Source organism: Mobula hypostoma, chromosome 4 (genome assembly GCF_963921235.1).
Source record: "Mobula hypostoma chromosome 4, sMobHyp1.1, whole genome shotgun sequence".
Classification (NCBI taxonomy): Eukaryota; Metazoa; Chordata; class Chondrichthyes; order Myliobatiformes; family Myliobatidae; genus Mobula; species Mobula hypostoma.
In genome coordinates, this window is record NC_086100.1 from 28,430,769 (window position 1) to 28,450,726 (window position 19,958).

A 19,958-nucleotide genomic window follows, 5' to 3' on the forward strand; every position below is an offset into this window, starting at 1 on the left:
TTAACACAAGTGATGTACTTCACTGTATCTTTCAATGTACTTGTGATAAATGAACTGAATCTGCTATAAAGACGAGAGGGGGAGTGGGAGAGTGGTGAGGCAGGGGCTAGATATTGACTTTTTTTGCATCTGTCTTACCACTCCCCCCACCCTTTATACCACTTATCTTTCATACTCAGTCCCGATGCAGGATTTTGATCCAAAATGGCATAATTTCCTCTCCCTCACAGCTGCTGTCTAATCTGCTGAGATACTCCAGTTGAGAATGTTTGTTGCTCCTGATTCCACTATCAGCAATAACGTCTGTCCACATCAAGAAATTATCAATCCACACATAACGGAGACTACACTTCATCAAGATTATTACATATTCTTCCTGGTGTACTGTCCTAGATGTTACGTACCCCGTAACTGGGTTGCCAAACCAGCAGAAATGGATCACTCAGTTGGAGTCTGGAGTACTAGAACTAAGAAAGTTTTATTAAAGAAACAAGCAACACAGTAATCGAAAGGATAATAAATGCAACAATTCAACAATGATAACCACACATGTGCACAGAATTAAGATAACAGCATCAATCAAGCTCTATCGTTGTCTAGGGGTAAATGACCAATTTCAAAATGACTCAAAGTTCAGTCCAGTTTGTAGTTCAGTTCGCAGTAATCGTTGCCATGGCGATGGACAAGGTGGGGGAAGAGAGACACAGAATAGGAACAACTCATCATTCAGCACAGCTTCACTCACAGACCAGCGAGATGGCTCACAAACAGCATTTGGGCGGGTCCTTGGTGATGTCACCTGAGGTCACCGACTGTGACCCCTCCTCCAGATGCGGTCGATCCTCTGCAGTGAACCCGGCACCCAGGCAAGGGCGGACACACACCGGGTTCCCGCTGATCGTACCTTTCCACCCTGTGCGTTGTCCGGTTCTTCTCACCACTCGTGAGAGGCGCACCGCTTCCAGGGTCTCGTTACCTCGGGTGGCGTGTGTGTCTGTCTTAGCGAACCTGTCCCTTTTTATCCCCCTGCTGGGGTATCGCCTGTCCATCACTTCAAACAGTTCAGGCTTCAAAGGGGGGAGCCGCTCCAGACAGCTCTTCCTCCCACATCCCTTCATTACACATCTCCAGACGCTGCTCCATTGTTCCTTATCTCTCCTTCCCCTGAGGGCAGGTGGCAGACCAACTGCTGATGCCACTGATGCTAGCCCAGGCCAGCAAACATCTTAATTTTATGTGTATTCTCGTAACATAGAATACCCTAGTTCAATGAGAACTGAGAGTGTAAAGGGAGCCACATCATGATCCAGACATACAGCTGTTATCGATGACTACCTCCAGCCATTTTCATGTGGTCAGGATAGGGATAAAATCCATTAACATTAGTTGAAGTGGGTCCAGCCAAACTTATAACAGTGGGATCTCAGAATAAAGGTTTTCCTCCCTGTTCTGTCTGATAGACCTCCAAAGTGAAAGTTTGGGTAGCTTCTGAGCAGGAGGAAAGCCCTGGGAACATTTCCTCACAGTGTACAAGGCAATTTCTTTTCTTTTACACTGAGAGTGGTAGGTGCCTGGAAGGCTCATTCTGGAGACAGTTGGACAGACGCATGAACAGGCAGAAAATGGGAAGATACAGACCATGTGCAATTTAAACTGGCTTTGTGGCTGGCACTGACAAAATAGATTGCAGAGACTGTTCTATGTCCTATGAGTCTCGACCACCTTCAACCCATATCAGAGAAGTAGGCAAGTTTTTCGTTTTGGAGTTAGATACTTGTATTAAAATGTTCTGATCACTCTAAGTTTTAAAGTTTAAGAATGAAAGTATCTAGCTGCATTTTCAAGTGCCTTATAATGTCAACTTCTGTTATCACAGGTATTACACAAGTCAAAGTCACCCCCTCATCCCACCTTGCCTTGACCAGGCTAATTAGATTCTGTCTTTCATTATGGCAGCACAATGCACACCCACAATAAAGAAGGAAGAACAAATCATGTTGCGAACTCCTTACCAGTCTTCCTCGTTCACCCTTATCACCTCTGTCACCGGGATTGCCCGGGATTCCTGATGTACCTGGTGAGCCCTTGTCTCCCTTTATACCATCCTCTCCTAAACCTCCAGGTGGGCCTTTCAGTCCACAAATACCTAAAGACAGAGGGGGACAGAATCAGAATCGGGTTTAATATCACTGGCATACATCGTGAAATTTATTGTTTTCTGGTGGCAGTACAGTACAATACAAATAATAATGAAAACTACAAATTGCAATAAGAAAATATATATAACAAATTAAATAAGTATTGCAAAAAGAGAACAAAAAAAGGGAAAATTAAAGTGAAGTAGGTTCATGGGTTCAGTGTCCATTCAGAAATTTGATGGCAGAGGGGATGATTCATCTTTTCTAAAGCCACAATTAACCAATAGCAGCCAATGAAACTACCATCAGAAATATTAATAGTTTTTCACATCTTTGCAGGTGGAACTTGCGCTGACTAGCACTACCTCCCTCACCTCACAAGCGTGAGGTTACTGCTGCCATGTGATGCCTTGTGATGGAGAATTAGAATGGCTTGGGATCACAGGTTGACAAGGAGGGTCTGGCACAGTTCAAGTACAGACTTCCTCATAAATCAAAGGGAACATAGACTATTCATCACTAGTCAAAATATCAGACCATAAAAACATAAGGCATAGGAATAGAATGAGGCCATTCATCTCATCGAATCTGCTCTGCCATTCCATGGCTGACTTATCAACCCCATTCTCCTGCCTTCTCTCCATAACATTTGACACCCTTACTTCACTGAGGAGCCATCTGGCACAATCTTTGTTTAACATGATGCTCAGGCCACAGTGGTTTACTTGCTCAGGTTTGGTTCTCCAATTACTAGACATTCAACATCCATTGTCTGTTTGTCTGCTTCATTGCAGGAACAAATGAAAGAAACAAATTTATGAAATACTTATAACAGATGACTGAAATAATTATGAGTAGGAGTTTTGTTACTCACGGTGTACTTACATATAAAACTCTATTGGATATAAAGTCTTCTTGGAATCAAGTACCTAAGGCAAAAGTTAATATTTCCTTGGTCCTATTTTGAGAGGCCTTAACTACAGCTAGTCAGTGAAAAGCTTCCCAGAAGACTTGTGGATAAGACAACAACAGGGAGGTGGATAGTACAGCGAGTGGAAAATCACGCGGGATGTGTGAAACTGTTATTCCCTATGCTCGTTGGTTCTGGGGACAAAGCTCTTGTTTCCCCTGGACTATTAGTTGAAACTCATATACTTGTCTCTGACTTTTTGATCTGCCATCTTTCCCAAAGACCCAGCAGACATTTCCAATATAAGATAAAACTGTAAAGACTGTAAAATTAGAAACTTAGAATCCTCAATAACCAATCACCTCCTCCAATCAGATAGGTTGCAACTCATCCGTCCATCTCCATTAAAATTGGAAGATGGGGAATGAAGGATTTGTGAAGGCCAACCTTGGATTTGGTTATACTTTTATGTTCTCTTTTCTTATCTAGCACAAATCCACTCATTCTTAAGGATTAATTTTCCTCATGCCTATTAAGCAGTTGTAATTTCATTAAATTAATTAAAATTTACCAGCTTTCCCAGTGGGGCCTTGAGGACCTCGGTTTCCTTTGGTACCTTGAATACACACTCCGGCAGGACCAGGTGACCCAGGTTCACCAGGCAGTCCAGGTGGTCCTGGAGGACCTGGATCACCCATTGGACCAGGAGGGCCCGCTTCATTATCGTCACCAGGGGGACCCACATCTCCTTTGGCACCTGTTTGAATTTAAGACCAATGTTAATCTCCCAACATTTCATTATTTACCTGCAGGATAATCTTCTGAGCACACTTTGGCAATGAGAATCTTTCCTGTCAGACCATATTAATAACCAAAAATAACAGCTTTGTAATTTTCTGACATGCATTTACAACGGGGCAAGTCCCCAGCTGCCAACACGAACTTGAATATTACCCATTGTAACGATGCACTGTTACTGACCTTTTGGGCCTGGAGGACCATCTGCACCTTTACATCCTCTCCCAGGAGGTCCTGCAAAAGAGAGAAAAATAAACTATACTTAGATTGAGAAGACACTAAAACACCGAAGCTTGAAATACTCCATCCTTAAACTGAAATGTTGAAATAATTGATTTTAATTTTCTCTACAGTTGTTAATTTATTGCTGCCTCTGGGAAGCAAGAGCGGGAGAAAAACTTATAATTGACAGAATGAGGTTCCCTTTTTATTATTTTTGGAGTAATGAGAAATTATGACACAACAATGGCTCTTTCACTCTGACGCTTATCCTCTGCAAATGCTGTAACCCTCAGGTTTTGTCTTTTCTTGGATCACCTGCCTTCCCTGGCTTAAAACCTTCCAGATGCTTAGCTTCAGCTGCTACTTCAAACATTTCAATTTGAATGACGAGAGCAAAACTCGCATACTGGAATGCCCTTGAGCTCTAGATTCCACAATAGCATAGCAGTTGGCACAAGTTGCAACTTTGAGACTTTTTTTTACCCGTGCCCATGGTCTGCTCTTTATCAAATTATGGTATTGCTTTGCAACGCTGTAACTATATGTTATAATTATGTGGTCTTGTCAGTGTTAGACTTTGGTTTGTCCTGTTCTTTTTTTGTGATATCACCCTGGAGGAACATTGTATCATTTCTTAATACATGCATTTCTAAATGACAATAAACGAGGACTGAGTGCCCTCATAATCTAATCTAATAATCTAATCGCTTCACCACGCCAGCGACCACCGATCAGACTTGCTTTCCCACCACTATCAGTAAGTTCTCCCCATAACCGTGCAGCTCTGGTGTCCTCCCACATTCCACAGATGTATGGTTAGGGTTAATGAGTTGTGGGCACACTATGTTGGAGCTGGAAGCGTCGCTGCCTCAGCCCAATCCTCGCCGATTTGATTTGATGCAAATGATGCACTTCGTTGTATGCTTCAACGTTTCAATATATGTGTGACGAATAAAGCTAATCCAAATCAAATCTTTTAGCTTCAAACCTGGGCATTGTGCCACTGACTCTGTAGGGTAGATATAGCTCGCTGGAGAAAAAGGTTTAGACTGTCCACCATAAAAGTGACTAACTGAGAAGTAATAAATTGCAAAGTTTGAGAATAGACTGTGCTGGATGAAAATTATTCTAAATTTACCTGCTGAAAATTGGCTCTGGGATCCTGCAAAACCTCCCTGTGCAACTGGAATCTTGATTTCCTCACCTTCAGTCCCCAGTCAGTTTGGATTGTCAACATCTCCTTTGCAATCACCATCAGTACAGGCTGTGTCTTAGCTCCCTGCTCTACTTGCTTTATACTTATCACTGTGAGGCTAAGCACAGCTCCAATGCCGTATTTAAGTTTGCTGATGTCACCACTGCCATCGGCCGAATCAGCATATAGGAGGGAGATTGACAATCTGGCTGAGTGGTGCCATAACAACAACCTCTCACTCACTGTCAGCAAGCCCAAGGAGCTGATTATTGGCTACACGAGAAGGAAACTGGAGATCATTCCGTCAACAAACTAGATGTCATTCGGGGATCAGAGGTGGACAGGATCCTCAGTGTTATCATTGCAGGGATCCGCCCGGGTCCAACACGTAAATGGCATTGAAAAGGAATCATGGCAGCACCTCTACTTTCTGAGAATCTTGTGCAAATTAGACATGTCATCCAAAACTTCTACAGATGTGGATACTATAGAGAGGGTGCAGGGGAGATTTGCAAGGATGTTGCCTGGATTGGAGAGTGTGGTTTATGAGAATAGGTTGAGTGAACTTGGCCTTTTCTCCTTGGAGCGACGGAGGATGAGAGGCGACCTGATAGAGGTGTAGAAGATGATGAGAGGCATTGATTGTGCGGACAGTCAGAAGGTTTTTCCCAGGGCTGAAATGGCTAACACGAGGGGGCATAGTTTTAAGGTGTTTGGAAGTTGGTATGGGGGGATGTCAGGGGTAAGTTTTTCACACAGGGAGTGGTGGGTGTATGGAATGCACTGCCAGCAATGGTGATACAGGCCCTTGAATGGAAAAGCTTACAAAAAGTAGTGGATATGGCCCAGTCCATCACGGGTGAAGTGCTCCCCACCACTGAGCACATCTACGTGGATGGCTTTCGCAGGAAGGCAGCATCCATCATCAAGGACCCCCACTACCCAGGCTATGCTCTTTTCTCGCTACTGCCATCAGGCAGGAGGTGCAGGAGCCTCAGGACACACACCACCAAGTTCAGGAACAGTTATTACCCCTCAACCATCAGGCTCTTGAAGCAGACTGGATAACTTCACTCAACCCAACAATGAACTGAACACAACTTATGGACTCAGTTTCAAGGACTCTTCATCTCATGTTCTTGATATTTATTGCTTATTTATTTGTTATTTTTTTCTTTTTGTATTTGCACAGTTCGTTATCTTTTTCACATTGGTTGTTTGTCCATGTTGCTGTGTTCATTGATTCTATTATTTCTTTGTACTTACTGTGAACACCCACAAGAAGATGAATCTCAGGGTAGCATATGGTGACATATATGTACTTTGATAATAAACTTACTTTGAACTTTGAACTATTATAGTTCAATGGGTTTAGACACCGACAGCTCAGGTGCAGACGTCACCAGCTAGATTTCCACTATTAAAAGGGATTTGGGGATTTCCCTCCTGTTAGCACCTACTTTGTGTCTACATTCAAGTTACCACCTACGTTCTTAATTTTTTGTTTGAACTGGGCACAAGATTTTTTTAAAACTTATTTCACCAATGAAATTTATTATCTATCCTGCTAAGACGGCAGAATTCAAGAATTGAAGAAAAGAGAAATCTCCACAGCATTCAAATGGAAATACAGAAATCCCCCGCTTTTTGAACGTTCGCTTTACGACACCTCACTGTTATGAAAGACCTACATTAATTACCTGTTTTCGCTAACAGAAGGTGTTTTCACTGTTACGAAAAAAAGCAGCGCGCACCCCGAGCAGCCACTCTCCCCAGATTCGGAACGGCATTCTCGCCGGCATTGCTTAAACAAGTGCCTGTGAGCAGCTGTTAGCAAGATGAGTTCTAAGGTATCGGCAAAGCCTAAAAGAGCTCGTAAGGGTGTTACACTTAGCATAAAACTAGACATAATTAAGCGTTTCGATCATGGTGAACAAAGTAAGGTCAAAGTGAGTTTGGCTTGTGGAAGTTGACAAAGATGATGTTGAAGAGGCTTTGGCATCCATGACCAAGAACTGATAACTGAAGAGCTAATGCAATTGGAAGAGGAAAGGATAACAATCGAAACCGAATGCAGTAGCCAACGGACTGAAAGTGAAGTCATCCAGGAACTGAACGTGAAGCAACTGCGTGAGATTTTCGTTGCAATGACATTAATTTTGAAAGGGTATGTCGGTTTAGGGCATATTTGCAAGATGGTTTGAGTACTTACAAAGAACTGTATGATAGAAAAATGCGTGAGGCTAAGCAGTCAAGCAAGCCTTCCACATCAGCCACAGCAGATGACGAACCTTGACCTTCGACATTTAGGCAGGCAGACATAGAAGAAGATGACCTGCCTGCCCTGATCGACGATGAGATGACACCCCAGTGTCCCACCACCCCAATCCCCGGGCCATGGACCGATACATTGCAGCGGAGAATGCAGCGGTAGCCGGGACGCACCTAACACATCTTTAAGTAAAAAGCCGAAATAAACAAGCTAATTAATTATGTGCCGGGTGGCACCTAATCAATTAGCTTGTTTATTTCGGCTTTTTTCGCCGAGAGCGCTTGCGTGAGATTTTCACTACGGAGAACAGTGCAGGCAATCATTGTAGAGAAGTATTTCTACTTTATATAGGCTGTGTATTTATCATATCATTCCTGCTTTTACTATATGTTACTGTTATTTTAGGTTTTATGTGTTATTTGGCATGATTTGGCAGGTTATTTTTGGGTCTGTGAACGCTCACAAATTTTTCCCATATAAATAAATGGTAATTGCTTCTTCGCTTTATGACATTCCGGCTTACGAACCGTTTCATAGGAACGCTCTACCTTCAGATGGCGGGGGAAACCTGGGTACTTTTCTTTGTAGGTGAACTCAAAGCAATTTGTTTACTGTGCTCACCTATATCTCCTCTAGGTCCATGAGGACCAGGAATACCATCAGAACCTTGGCTGCCTTTTTTGCCAGTTGCTCCCGGAGGTCCAGGGCTTTCTTGTGGCCCTAGTTTTAAAAAAAAAAGTAATTAAAAATATTCTAGTTTGTCTCAAAATAAAATCTTTATTTAGAGGTTAATAACTATATTAAAATAGCAAAAAGACAAATTCAACATGAAAGATTTTAATGTTGATCTCGCTGTATATTTTTTATATATCTACTAAGGTCATAAATTGTACAAAACCAAAGCGTTATATTAAAGAGCTTAACAGAAAAAATGCTGAAGGTAATCAGAAAATCAAGCAGCATTTATGGAGAGGAATAAACAGATGACATTTTGAGCCAAGACCCTTCATCAGGACTTTAATGTTATATTAAAGTATATTTTTACAACTAACCATTGTCATGAGGTCCTGCAACCTTGACAAGAATTAGTTTTACTTCTAAAAGCTTTATTGAAGCCTGCAGGACCTGTTGCTGAAATGATTAACCCTGTTCTAGCAGTTTGCTGTATACCCATGATTACATACATTTATAAACAAAATTATACTTCAATCATTGTGCATGATTGTGGTATTTTAATAAGAGGGTAACTAGTTGTAAATGGAAGTGTTGACTTTTGTGCTGAAGCCCTATTTCTAATCCACCAAAATTTACAGTATTTAGGGAGACCATTCAACCCATTTTACATGTATGCTGGCCACAAGAGAACTATTTAGACCAATCCCATTTTCCTTTCCTCAGTGCTCGGCCTTGTAGCTTACCGCACTTCGTGTATTCCTAAGTGTGATGAGGCTTTCTGCCTTTTATTCGCCTTGTATCCAGAACATTCAATTATCTGATTTGCCCCTGAACTAAATTTGGAGACAGCACGACCAACCTGCCATCACACAGAACGTCTGCATGGATTCCAGAGGTTGGGTGTGGCATGGTAGTGTGGCATAGCTGTCACAGTGCAAGTGAGCAGGGTTCAATTCAGGAGTTTGTATGTCCTCCTTGTGACTGTGTGGGTTTCCTTTGGGTGCCCCAGTTTCCTCCCACGTTGCAAAGGCGTCCGGGTTAGGGTTAGTAAGCTGTGGGCATGGTGATACTTTCAGGCTGTCCCCTGAGCAATCGTTGGACTGAATTGATCACTGACACTAATGACGTAATTCACTGCATGTGACAAATAAGGCTAACCTTAAATCAAAGGATTTGATTAGACTGAGGCCCGAAAATTCTCCAGAAATTATCCCACTTCACTGTTTTCTCTCTCTCAGTACTGTGGAAATCTCAGTTACAGAGTTTTCATGATGCCAGTGGAGTAAGGAGGCAAATGTTGGGAACTGCGAGCTGAATAGATATAAATTAATGGAGAAAGATGTCTTACCTGGAGGACCTGGGGCACCTGGACCCCCTGGTAAACCAGGTTTCCCATCCAGTCCTTTACAGCCTTTATAACCCACAGGACCTGCATGATGATGGCAGAAAAAGAGAATCTGGCTTCAGTTACTACACAACACAGGACATTTCCTCAGTCTTTTACTGGGTGCCTTCTCAGGCACATTAGCTTGTAGCACATAATACCCATTTCCTTAGAAAGCACATGGCAGATTGGAGAGGGGGAAGAACAGGTTATCAGGCAAGGCAGTTAAAAGGACACAAAATAGGCCAAAGTTTTGAGAGGATGCTTGAAAGCAGGATTGAAAGCGATAAAGTAGTGGGGACAATGAGGGAAACGGATGCTGTGGCAGTAATGCAGGATCTCAGTCACTAAGGATGTCATTACCCCGAGTAACGATAAGCCATGGCCAGGTTCTAAAGAAGGACTGAAGAAAACATAACAATCTGATTGAAAGCAAATTACCTGGACTACCTACTCTGCCTGGGTCACCTTTCTCACCGGGAGGCCCACAAGTCCCGTCAGAACCTGGTTTACCGGGAGGTCCGGGAGGTCCTGGTGACCCTTTGCTGAATGAAATGCCTTTATCACCCTAAGGTGCATGAGTGAAAAGGTTATTATTAGAGTAGCATCAACAAAACAATTTGTGAAAACTGACTATGGAAGAGCAATGTTTAAAGTGAAAATGTGTTAATGGGCTCAAAAGTAAAATATTTACCACAAATACTAAACATCTGAAACAAATCAGAAAAAATAGGAATCAGGCAGAAAAAGTGAGGCAGTTTCTGTGAAGAGAGACTCAGTGTTAATGCTTCAGGCTGAGACTTTCCATCACTAATTTAGTTTATTTGTCCACTCACGCTGCTTGATCTGCTGAGTATTTCCAGGAATTTCTAGATTAAACATAGAAAACATAGAAAACCTACAGCGCAATACAGGCTCTTCGGCCCACAATGCTGTGCTAAACATGTACTTACTTTAGAAATTACCTAGGGTACCCACAGCCCTCTGTTTTTCTGAGCTCCATGTACCCATCCAGGAGTCTCTTAATAAGAGGAATAGATAGAGTGGATAGCCAGCGCCTCTTCCCCAGGGCACCACTGCTCAATACAAGAGGACATGGCTTTAAGGTAAGGGGTGGGAAGTTCAAGGGGGATATTAGAGAAAGGTTTTTTACTCAGAGAGTGGTTGGTGCGTGGAATGCACTGCCTGAGTCAGTGGTGGAGGCAGATACACTAGTGAAGTTTAAGAGACTACTAGACAGGTATATGGAGGAATCTAAGGTGGGGGCTTATATGGGAGGCAGGGTTTGAGGGTCGGCACAACATTGTGGGCCGAAGGGCCTGTACTGTGCTGTACTATTCTATATTCTATGTTTATGTTAAAATACCCTATTGTATCCGTCTCCACCACTGTTGCCAGCAGCCCATTCCACACACTCACCACTCACTGCGTAAAAAATCTTACCCCTGACATCTCCTCTGTACCTACTCCCCAGCACCTTAAGACTGTGCCCTCTCGTGCTAGCCATTTCAGCCCTGGGAAAAAGCCTCTGACTATCCACATGATCAATGCCTCTCATCATCTTATACACCTCTATCAAGTCACCTCTCACCTTCCGTCACTCCAAGGAGAAAAGGTCTAGTTCACTCAACCTGTTCTTGTAAGGCATGCTCCCTAATCCAGACAACATCCTTAAAGATCTCCTCTGCACCCTTTCTGTAGTTTCCACATCCTTGCTATAGTGAGGTGACCAGAACTGAGCACAGTACTCCAAGTGGGGTCTGATCAGGGTCCTATTTAGCTGTAACATTACTTCTCTGCTCTTAAACTCAGTCCCTTGGTTGATGAAGGCCAATGAACCGTATGCCTTCTTAACCATAGAGTCAACCTGTGCAGCAGCTTTGAGTGTCCAATGGGGACCCCAACATCCTTCTGATCCTCCACACTGCCAAGAGTCTTACCATTAATACTATATCCTGCCATCATATTTGACCTACCAAAATGAACCACCTCACACTTACCTGGGTTGAACCCCATCTGTCACTTCTCAGCCCAGTTTTGCATCCAATCAATGTCCTGCTGTAACCTCTGACAGCCCTCCACACTATCCACAACACCCCCAGCCTTTGTGTCATCAGCAAATTTACTAACCCATCCCTCCACTTCCTCATCCAGGTCATTTAAAAAAAATCACATAGAGAAGGGGTCCCAGAACAGATCCCTGAGGCACACCACTGGTCACTGACCTCCATGCAGAATATGGCCCATCTACAATCAGTCTTTGCCTTCTCTGGGCAAGCCAATTCTGGATCCACAAAGCAAGGTCCCCTTGGATCCCATGCCTCCTTACTTTCTCAATAAGCCTTGCATGGGGTACCTTATCAAATGCCTTGCTGAAATCCATATACACTACATCTACTGCTCTACATCCATTGATGTGTTTAGTCACATCCTCAAAAAATTCCATCAGGCTCGTAAGGCACAACCTGCCTTTGACAAAGCCATGTTGACTATTCCTAATCAGACTATGCTTCTCCAAATGTTCATAAATTCTGCCTCTCAGGACCTTCTCCATCAACTTACCAACCACTGAAGTAAAACTCACTGGTCTATAATTTCTCAGGTTATCTCTACTCCTTTTCTTGAATAAGGGAACAACATCTGCACCCTCCCATCCTCCGGAACCTCTCCCGTCCTCATTGATGATGCAAAGATCATTGCCAGAGGTTCAGCAATTTCCTCCCTTTTCTCCCACAGTAACCTGGGGTACATCACATCCAGTCCAGGTGACCTATCCAATTTGATGCTTTCCAAAAGCTCCAGCACATCCTCATTCTTAATGTTTATATGCTCAAGCTTTTCAGTCTGCGGTAAGTCATCCATACAATTACCAAGGTCCTCTTCTGTAGTGAATACTGAAGCAAATTCACTAAGTACCTCTGCTATCTCCTCTGGTTCTATACACACTTTTCCACTGTCACACTTGATTGGTCCCATTCTCTCACATCTTATCCTCTTGCTCTTCACATACTGGTAGAATGCCTTAGGGTTTTCCTTAATCCTGCTCACCAAGGCCTTTTCATTGCTCCTTTTGGCTCTCCTAATTTCGTTCTTAAGCTCCTTCCTGCTAGCCTTATAATTTTCTACATCTCTATTATTGCCTAGTTTTTTGGAACTTTCGTAAGCTTTTCTTTTCTTCTTGACTAGATTTTCAACAGCCTTTGTACGCCATGGTTCCTGTACCTTACCATCCTTTCCCTGTCTCATTGGAACGTGTCTACACAAAACCCCACACCAGTATCCCCTGAACATCTGTCACATTTCTGCCGTACATTTCCATGAGAACATTTGTTCCCAATTTATACTTCCAAGTTCCTGACTGATAGCTTCATATTTCCCCTTACTGCAATTAAACACTTTCCTAACTTGTCTGTTCCTATCGCCATCTAATGCTATGGTAAAGGAGATGGAATTGTGACCACTGTCTCCAAAATGCTCTTCTACTGATAGACCTGACACCTGACCAGGTTCATTTCCCAATACCAGATCAAGTACAGCCTCTCTTCTTGTAGGCTTACCTACATATTGTGTCAGAAAACCTTCCTGAACACACCTAACAAACTCCACCCCATCTAAACCAATCAGTATTGGGGAAATTAAAATTTCCCAGCACACAACCATGTTATTATTGCATCTTTCCAGAATCTGTCTCCCTATCTGCTCCTCGGTATCCCTGTTATGATTGAGTGGTCTATAAAAAACACCCAGTAGAGTTATTGACCTTTTCCTGTTCCTAACTTCCTCTCACAGAGATTCAGTAGACAATCCCTCCATGACTTCCTTCTTTCCTGCCCCTGAGCCATGCAACTCTCTGTAATGGTCACAACATCATAGCTCCAAGTACTGATCCACACTCTATGCTTATCCGCTTTGTTCATGATACTTCTTGCATTAAAATAGACACATCTCAAACCATCAGTCTGAGTGTATCCTTTCTCTATCACCTGCCTATCCTCCCTCTCATACTGTCTCCAAGCTTTATCTATTTGTGAGCCAACTGCACCTTCCTCCGTCTCTTCTGTTTGGTTCCCACCCCCCAGCGATTCTAGTTTGAACTCTCCCCAGTAGTCTTAGCAAACCTCCCTGCCAGGATATTTGTCCTCCTCGTATTCAAGTGCAACCCATCCTTTCTGTACAGGTCACGCCTGCCCCAAAAGAAGGTTGACCCCCACCCCCCCCCCCCAAGCAGTACTCAAACAGGAGTACTTATTGTTAAGGGGGACAGTACTCAAACAGGAGTACTTATTGTTAAGGGGGACAGTACTCAAACAGGAGTACTTATTGTTAAGGGGGACAGCCACAGGGGTACTCTCTAGTATCTGACTCTTGCTCTTCCCTCTAATTTAGTTTTCAAACATCTGCTATATTTTGCTTTTGAACAAATATAGGGAATTCTCAGGACGTGTTTTCCTTGTGGCCTATGAGATCCCACTCTTTCTACTCAATTGGCAGTATAATTGTACAAAGTTAATGACACTGATGAGCTCCTTAATTTCTCTTCCAGTTAATAAGAAATAGCCTAAACTCTGTCAAAAACACAAAAAACAATCTTATTGGGTCACCTCGTTACCTTCTCATTTCAAAAGAAGTGAAGTAAATCATTGTTATTTATCCTCTGAGCATTTAGATATTTGCCAGAATTTCAGATTCCCCCAGATCATTGAGTGATGGGGAGAGGATGGATGGAAGAAGCTGCAGGGATAACATTACAGAAGGAATGTGGTGGCAATTGAGAGAGTACGGAAGAGAATCACCAAGATGATTCCCGGAAAGGAGGACTGCAGCTGTCAGGAGAAATTGGAGAGGCCATGTTTATTATCTCTGACGCACAGCAGGGTGAGGGGTGAACTTCTAGAAGTTTATAAAATTATGAGGAGCATAGATGGTGAAGGTCTTTTCCCAGTGCAAGAGAATCTTAAACGAGAGGTTACAGGTTTAAGATGTGAAGGGAGGAAGTTCAAGGAGAACAAAGGGATAAATCTTCCCACACAGAGGATTGTGGTTATCTGGAACGAGTTGCCAGAGGAAGTGGAGGAGGCAGATATAATTACAATGCTTGAAAGCCATTTTGATATATGTTTGTACAGGAAAGGCACAGAGAGATATCACAGAGGCAAATACCAATAGTGTAGGTAGGCACCATGGTGGCATAGATGAGATGGGCCAAGGTGACCTGCTTCTGCACCGTCCATTTATATGAATTAATATTTCTATAATGTATACACAGTCATTATGTGACAATATTGTGCTGAGAAAACAGGAAATCCCTGTAAGAATATTAATGATGCTTTCACGGATAACAAGCTGGGTGGCTAGAGGTGTAACAGATGTTTAAAGTACATTTACATTTGGTGAGTTCTTTAAACTGAGGCGGAGGCTTAACTACCTTCATTCCGGGGCAGCCTGGAGGACCATCGGTAAACGTTGGTTCACCTTTCTCACCCTTCGCACCGGGTGGGCCAACCAGGCCGGAAGCACCGACAGAGCCCGATTCGCCTAGGGATCCTTTCTCTCCTTCAGTGCCTGACAAAATCATCAGAAACATAATCTCACATAGAATGGACGAAATAGGAGAAGGAGTAAGCTGTGTAACGTTTCGGGCCTGCTCTACCATTCATTGATCGATCTCAGAGCCATTTGCCAGTAGTACCCCCACAACCCTTTATGTTACTTCCCTTAAATGGAATACGAGAACCTGCCCAATACAGAGAGCATCTCAAAACAGTTAACATCGCTTTATCCAGAAGTCTTTAAGAAATTGAAAAACTCCATCCCATACAGTATCCAGTGATGTTGTGGGGATGGAACTGGACTCTCTGACAGTGGATGCTGTCCAAGTTGCATGCCATCTTGGACAATGTCTCTCATCCTCTACATAATGTACTGGTTGGGCACAGGAGTACATTCAGCCAGAGACTCATTCCACCGAGATGCAACACTGAGCGTCATAGGAAGTCATTCCTGCCTGTGGCCATCAAACTTTACAACTCCTCCCTTGGAGGGTCAGACACCCTGAGCCAATAGGCTGGTCCTGGATTTTTCCTGGCATAATTTACACATTACTATTTAACTATTTATGGTTTTATTACTATTTAATTATTTATGGTACAACTGTAACGAAAAACAATTTCCCCTGGGATCAATAAAGTATGACTATGACTATGACTATGTATCCACCTCAGTTTTAAGGAGATAGTTTTAATTCTTCTATTGCAACATTTGATGACTTTATGCATCTAATTTTATCACAGATAGGTGCACTCACAAAGCATCTCCCTTACAATTCAACCAAGCTTGATTCTAGTTCTGCAAATTATCAATTACAGTGAGAGAGAAATTCACCACTTATCCCATAACAACCACATTTACAATTCCAGTTTGGCTTTTTCAAATTAACTTTCCCCATCAGTCACATGCTATAAAACTCCCAATTAATTCACTTAAATGCACAATCGAAGCTATTACTTGTTTTGCAGAAGCACACTTCAAGGAACAAGCTTGACTCAAATAAAACAGAAAATGCTGGAAATAGTGGATCAGGCACCATCTGTGGAGAAAGAAAAACCATTATCCTGAAACATGAATATCTGTTTCTTTCTCCAAGAATGCTGCCTGACCCGACAAGTGCCTTCAGCACCTTCTGTTTTATTTCAGAACTTTCAGGAACTCAAATGAGCTTGATTTGTTACTCTTTGGCAGGGTAAAGTTCAAATCCATTGTCATAGCATGCATACTCAGGATATAAAGGCCAGGAAAATTAGATTTTAGGGTTGTTAATTGAGCCAGCTCCCTCGTGAGTATTGGCCTCCCCAGCATCAGGGACATCTTCAAAAGACAAAACCTTAAAAAGGCACCATCCATCACTGGTGCTTTGTGAACCCTGTAGAATTTTCTCTATTTCTACATAAATATTATCTAAAATGATCTTCACCTAAGACCTAAAACGAAATGGAGAACCCAATTAAATAAATAACACAAAAGCATTATACTTGTTCATTTATTTATTGAGAAAAATGATCCAATATTACATGTATTTGTTGGAAAAAGCATGAGAACCTTTGCTTTCAGTAATTGGTGTGATCCCCTCATACGGCAATAACTTCAATCAAACATTACCAGTAACTGTTGATCAGTCTTGCACATCAGCTTGGAGGAATTTTGGCCATTCCTCTTTAAAAAACTGCTTCTACTCTGGGATGTTGGTGCATGAACTGCTTGCTTCAGGTCCTTTCACAACGTTTCTATAGGATTAAGTTCAGGACTTTGATTCAACCATTCCAAAACACAAATTTTCTTCTTTTTAAACCATTCTGTTGTTGATTTACTCTTCTAAGTGGTCCCCATTGTCTCTATCATTGATTGGCCGAATCAATGCTATTAAAATGATTATTTTACCTAAATTTTTATATTTATTTCAAATGATACCAATTTTTATTCCTAAATCCTTTTTTGATACTATTGATTTTAAAATTTCCTCTTATATATGGCAAAACAAAAATTCCAGATTAAGTAAAAATATTTACAGAAATCCAAGAAAGATGGTGGTTTGGCATTGCCTAACCTAAGATTTTATTATTGGGCAATTAATATTCGATATTTAATATTTTGGACACAAGATTGGAATATAACCCCAAGCCCACATTGAGTAAACCTTGAAGGCTACTCTGTACTAGGGTTCTCTTTAGCTTCCACTTTAGGAATGTCACTGCCTTTTGCACTATCTAAATTGAATAAACAAATGTTTAACCCTATAGTTAAACATACATTGCGAATATGGTTTCAATTTTGTAAATTTTTTGGTTTGAACAAATTTATGTTATCAAGTCCTATTATATCTAATTTCTTTTTTCAACCCTCGGTAATGGACCAAGCCTTTTTGATATGGAAAATGAAAGGTATAACATGTTTTTGTGACTTATTTCGAGATAACTGTTTTATGTCTTTTGAACAGTTATCTAAGAAATTTGATTTGCCAAGATCGCATTTTTTTAGATACTTAAAAATAAGAATTTTTAAAAATACTACGTTGCCTACCTTTCCAACTTCATATCCTACTGATATCACTGATAAAATTTTAGGTTTAAACCCTTTCCAGAAGGGATTAATAGCAGTTATCTATGATATAATTATGAAATTACAGCCAGGTATATCTGATAAAATTAAAAATGAATGGGAAAGGGAACTTCAACTTTGTCTACCTATGGAGAAATGGAATAACATTTTTCAATTAGTTAGTACTTCTTCTATATGTGCTAAACATACATTAATACAATTTAAAGTAGTGCATACAGCCCATATGTCTAAAGATAAATTAGCCCATTTTTATTCCCATATAAACCCCATTTGTGACAGATGTCACTCTGAGGTGGCTTCTTTAACTCATATGTTTTGGTCCTGTCCTCTTTTGGAAAAATATTGGAAAGATATTTTTGATATTATCTCAACAGTTCTACGTTTTGATTCCCAACCCCATCCTATTACGGCAATTTTTGGATTGCCAATGGTAGAACATAGATCTTTCAGGCAACACACATCAAAGTTGCTGGTGAACGCAGCAGGCCAGGCAGCATCTATAGGAAGAGGTACAGTCGACGTTTCAGGCCGAGACCCTTCGTCAGGACTAACTGAAGGAAGAGCTAGTAAGAGATTTGAAAGTGCGTTTCAGGCTGAGACCCTTCGTCAGGACTAACTGAAGGAAGAGCTAGTAAGAGATTAGAAAGAAATTTCCTCTTCCTATAGATGCTGCCTGGTCTGCTGCGTTCACCAGCAACTTTGACGTGTGTTGCTTGAATTTCCAGCATCTGCAGAGTTCCTCGTGTTTGCGAACATAGACCTTTGTCTTCTTCAGCCTGTCGGATGATAGCATTTGTTACTTTAATAGCCAGAAGATCTATTTTATTGAACTGGAAGGAAACCAATCCTCCTACTACATTCCAATGGTTTTCCCAAACTATATTGTTTAAGTAATATTTTTGATCCTTCGGTTAAATTTGAAGAAACTTGGAAACCTTTTATGCAACATTTTCATATGATGTAATTTGACCTTTCCGAATCTTCTTTATTAACTTCAAATATATGAATAGAGGAGCGGAGTTGATAACAGTATTGAACGTGTCTGATTCAAGATATTGGTCTAGCCCTGTTTTGTTCTGTTCGCTTTTTTTGGAGGTTTAATATTTAGTTTTTTTTCTTTTTTGGGGGGGGGGGTCTTTGTTTATATATATATATATTTTTTTTTTCTTTTTATTTCTTTTTTTTCTTTATGACTAATTTCATCATGAGTTTGGAAGTCTATTATACCTATGATACTTAAAATCTTTTTTGTATGTTTATTAAGATTATTCCAATCTCTTTGTATCAACATTGTTACTGTGTTTATAATTTTGAAAATTAATTAAAAGTTTTAAAAAGAAAGAAAGATTTACTCTTGTTTTTTGGATCATTGTCTTGTTGCATTATTCAATTTCTATTAAACTTCAGGTGACGGACTGCTACGCTTACTTTCTCCTATAAAATGTCTTGATACAATTTTGAATTCATTGTTCCCTCAACGATTGTAAGCTGTTCAGGCCCTGAGGCAGCAAAGCAGTCCCAAACCGTGATACACGTTCCATCATGCTTCACAGTTGAGATGAAGTTTTGGTGTAGGTGTGCAGTGCCCTTTTCCCTCCAAACATAGCAAGGTGCATTTCTGCCAAAAAGTTCAACTTTTGTCTCATCTGTCCACAGAACATTGTCCCAGAAGCATTGTAGAACATCCAGCTGGTAGTTTGCAAACTTGAGACATGCAGCAATTTTCTTCTGGAGAGCAGTGGTTTCCTCCGTGGGGTCCTTCCATGAACACCATTCTTGTTCAGTGTTTTTCTTCTAGTGGATACACGAACAGAGACTTTAGCAGGTTCTAGAGATTTCTGCAGGTCTTTTGCTGTTATCCTTGGGTTCTTTTTCACCTCCTTCAGCATTGCATTTTGTGCTCTTGGTGTGATCTTTGTAGGACGCCCACTCCTAGGGAGGGTAGCAACAGTACTGAGTTTCCTCCATTTGTAGACAATTTCTCTCACAGGTCTTTAGAAATGCTTTTGTGGCTTTTTCCAGCTTCATACACCTCTACAATTCTTCTAAAGTCCTCTGAAAGTTGCTCTGATTGAGTCATGGTGCACGTAAAGAGATCTTTCTTGAGAAGAGCAGGCTGTCAGTAACCTGACTTTCTGTGTCTTTTTTATAGGGCAGGGCACCTCTATAACCCACACCTCCAATCTCATCTCATTGATTGGAACACCTGACTCCAAATAGCTTTTGTAGAGGCATTACCCCGGAGGTTCACA

At 41.5% G+C, this 19,958-nt stretch overlaps 1 protein-coding gene across 1 annotated transcript in view; it reads right to left on the minus strand.

Annotated features, from left to right (window-relative positions):
* LOC134345208 (collagen alpha-5(IV) chain-like) overlaps window positions 1-19,958 on the minus strand; it is a 205,084-nt gene that overhangs the window by 26,123 nt on the left and 159,003 nt on the right. Inside the window, exons 37-43 of the mRNA XM_063045494.1 lie at window positions 15,020-15,156; window positions 10,036-10,162; window positions 9,559-9,639; window positions 8,157-8,255; window positions 4,030-4,080; window positions 3,620-3,805; window positions 2,013-2,146 (exon numbers count right to left, since the gene is read on the minus strand). Coding sequence (XP_062901564.1) covers window positions 2,013-2,146; window positions 3,620-3,805; window positions 4,030-4,080; window positions 8,157-8,255; window positions 9,559-9,639; window positions 10,036-10,162; window positions 15,020-15,156 — 815 coding nt within the window. The remainder of the gene's footprint in view (window positions 1-2,012; window positions 2,147-3,619; window positions 3,806-4,029; window positions 4,081-8,156; window positions 8,256-9,558; window positions 9,640-10,035; window positions 10,163-15,019; window positions 15,157-19,958) is intronic.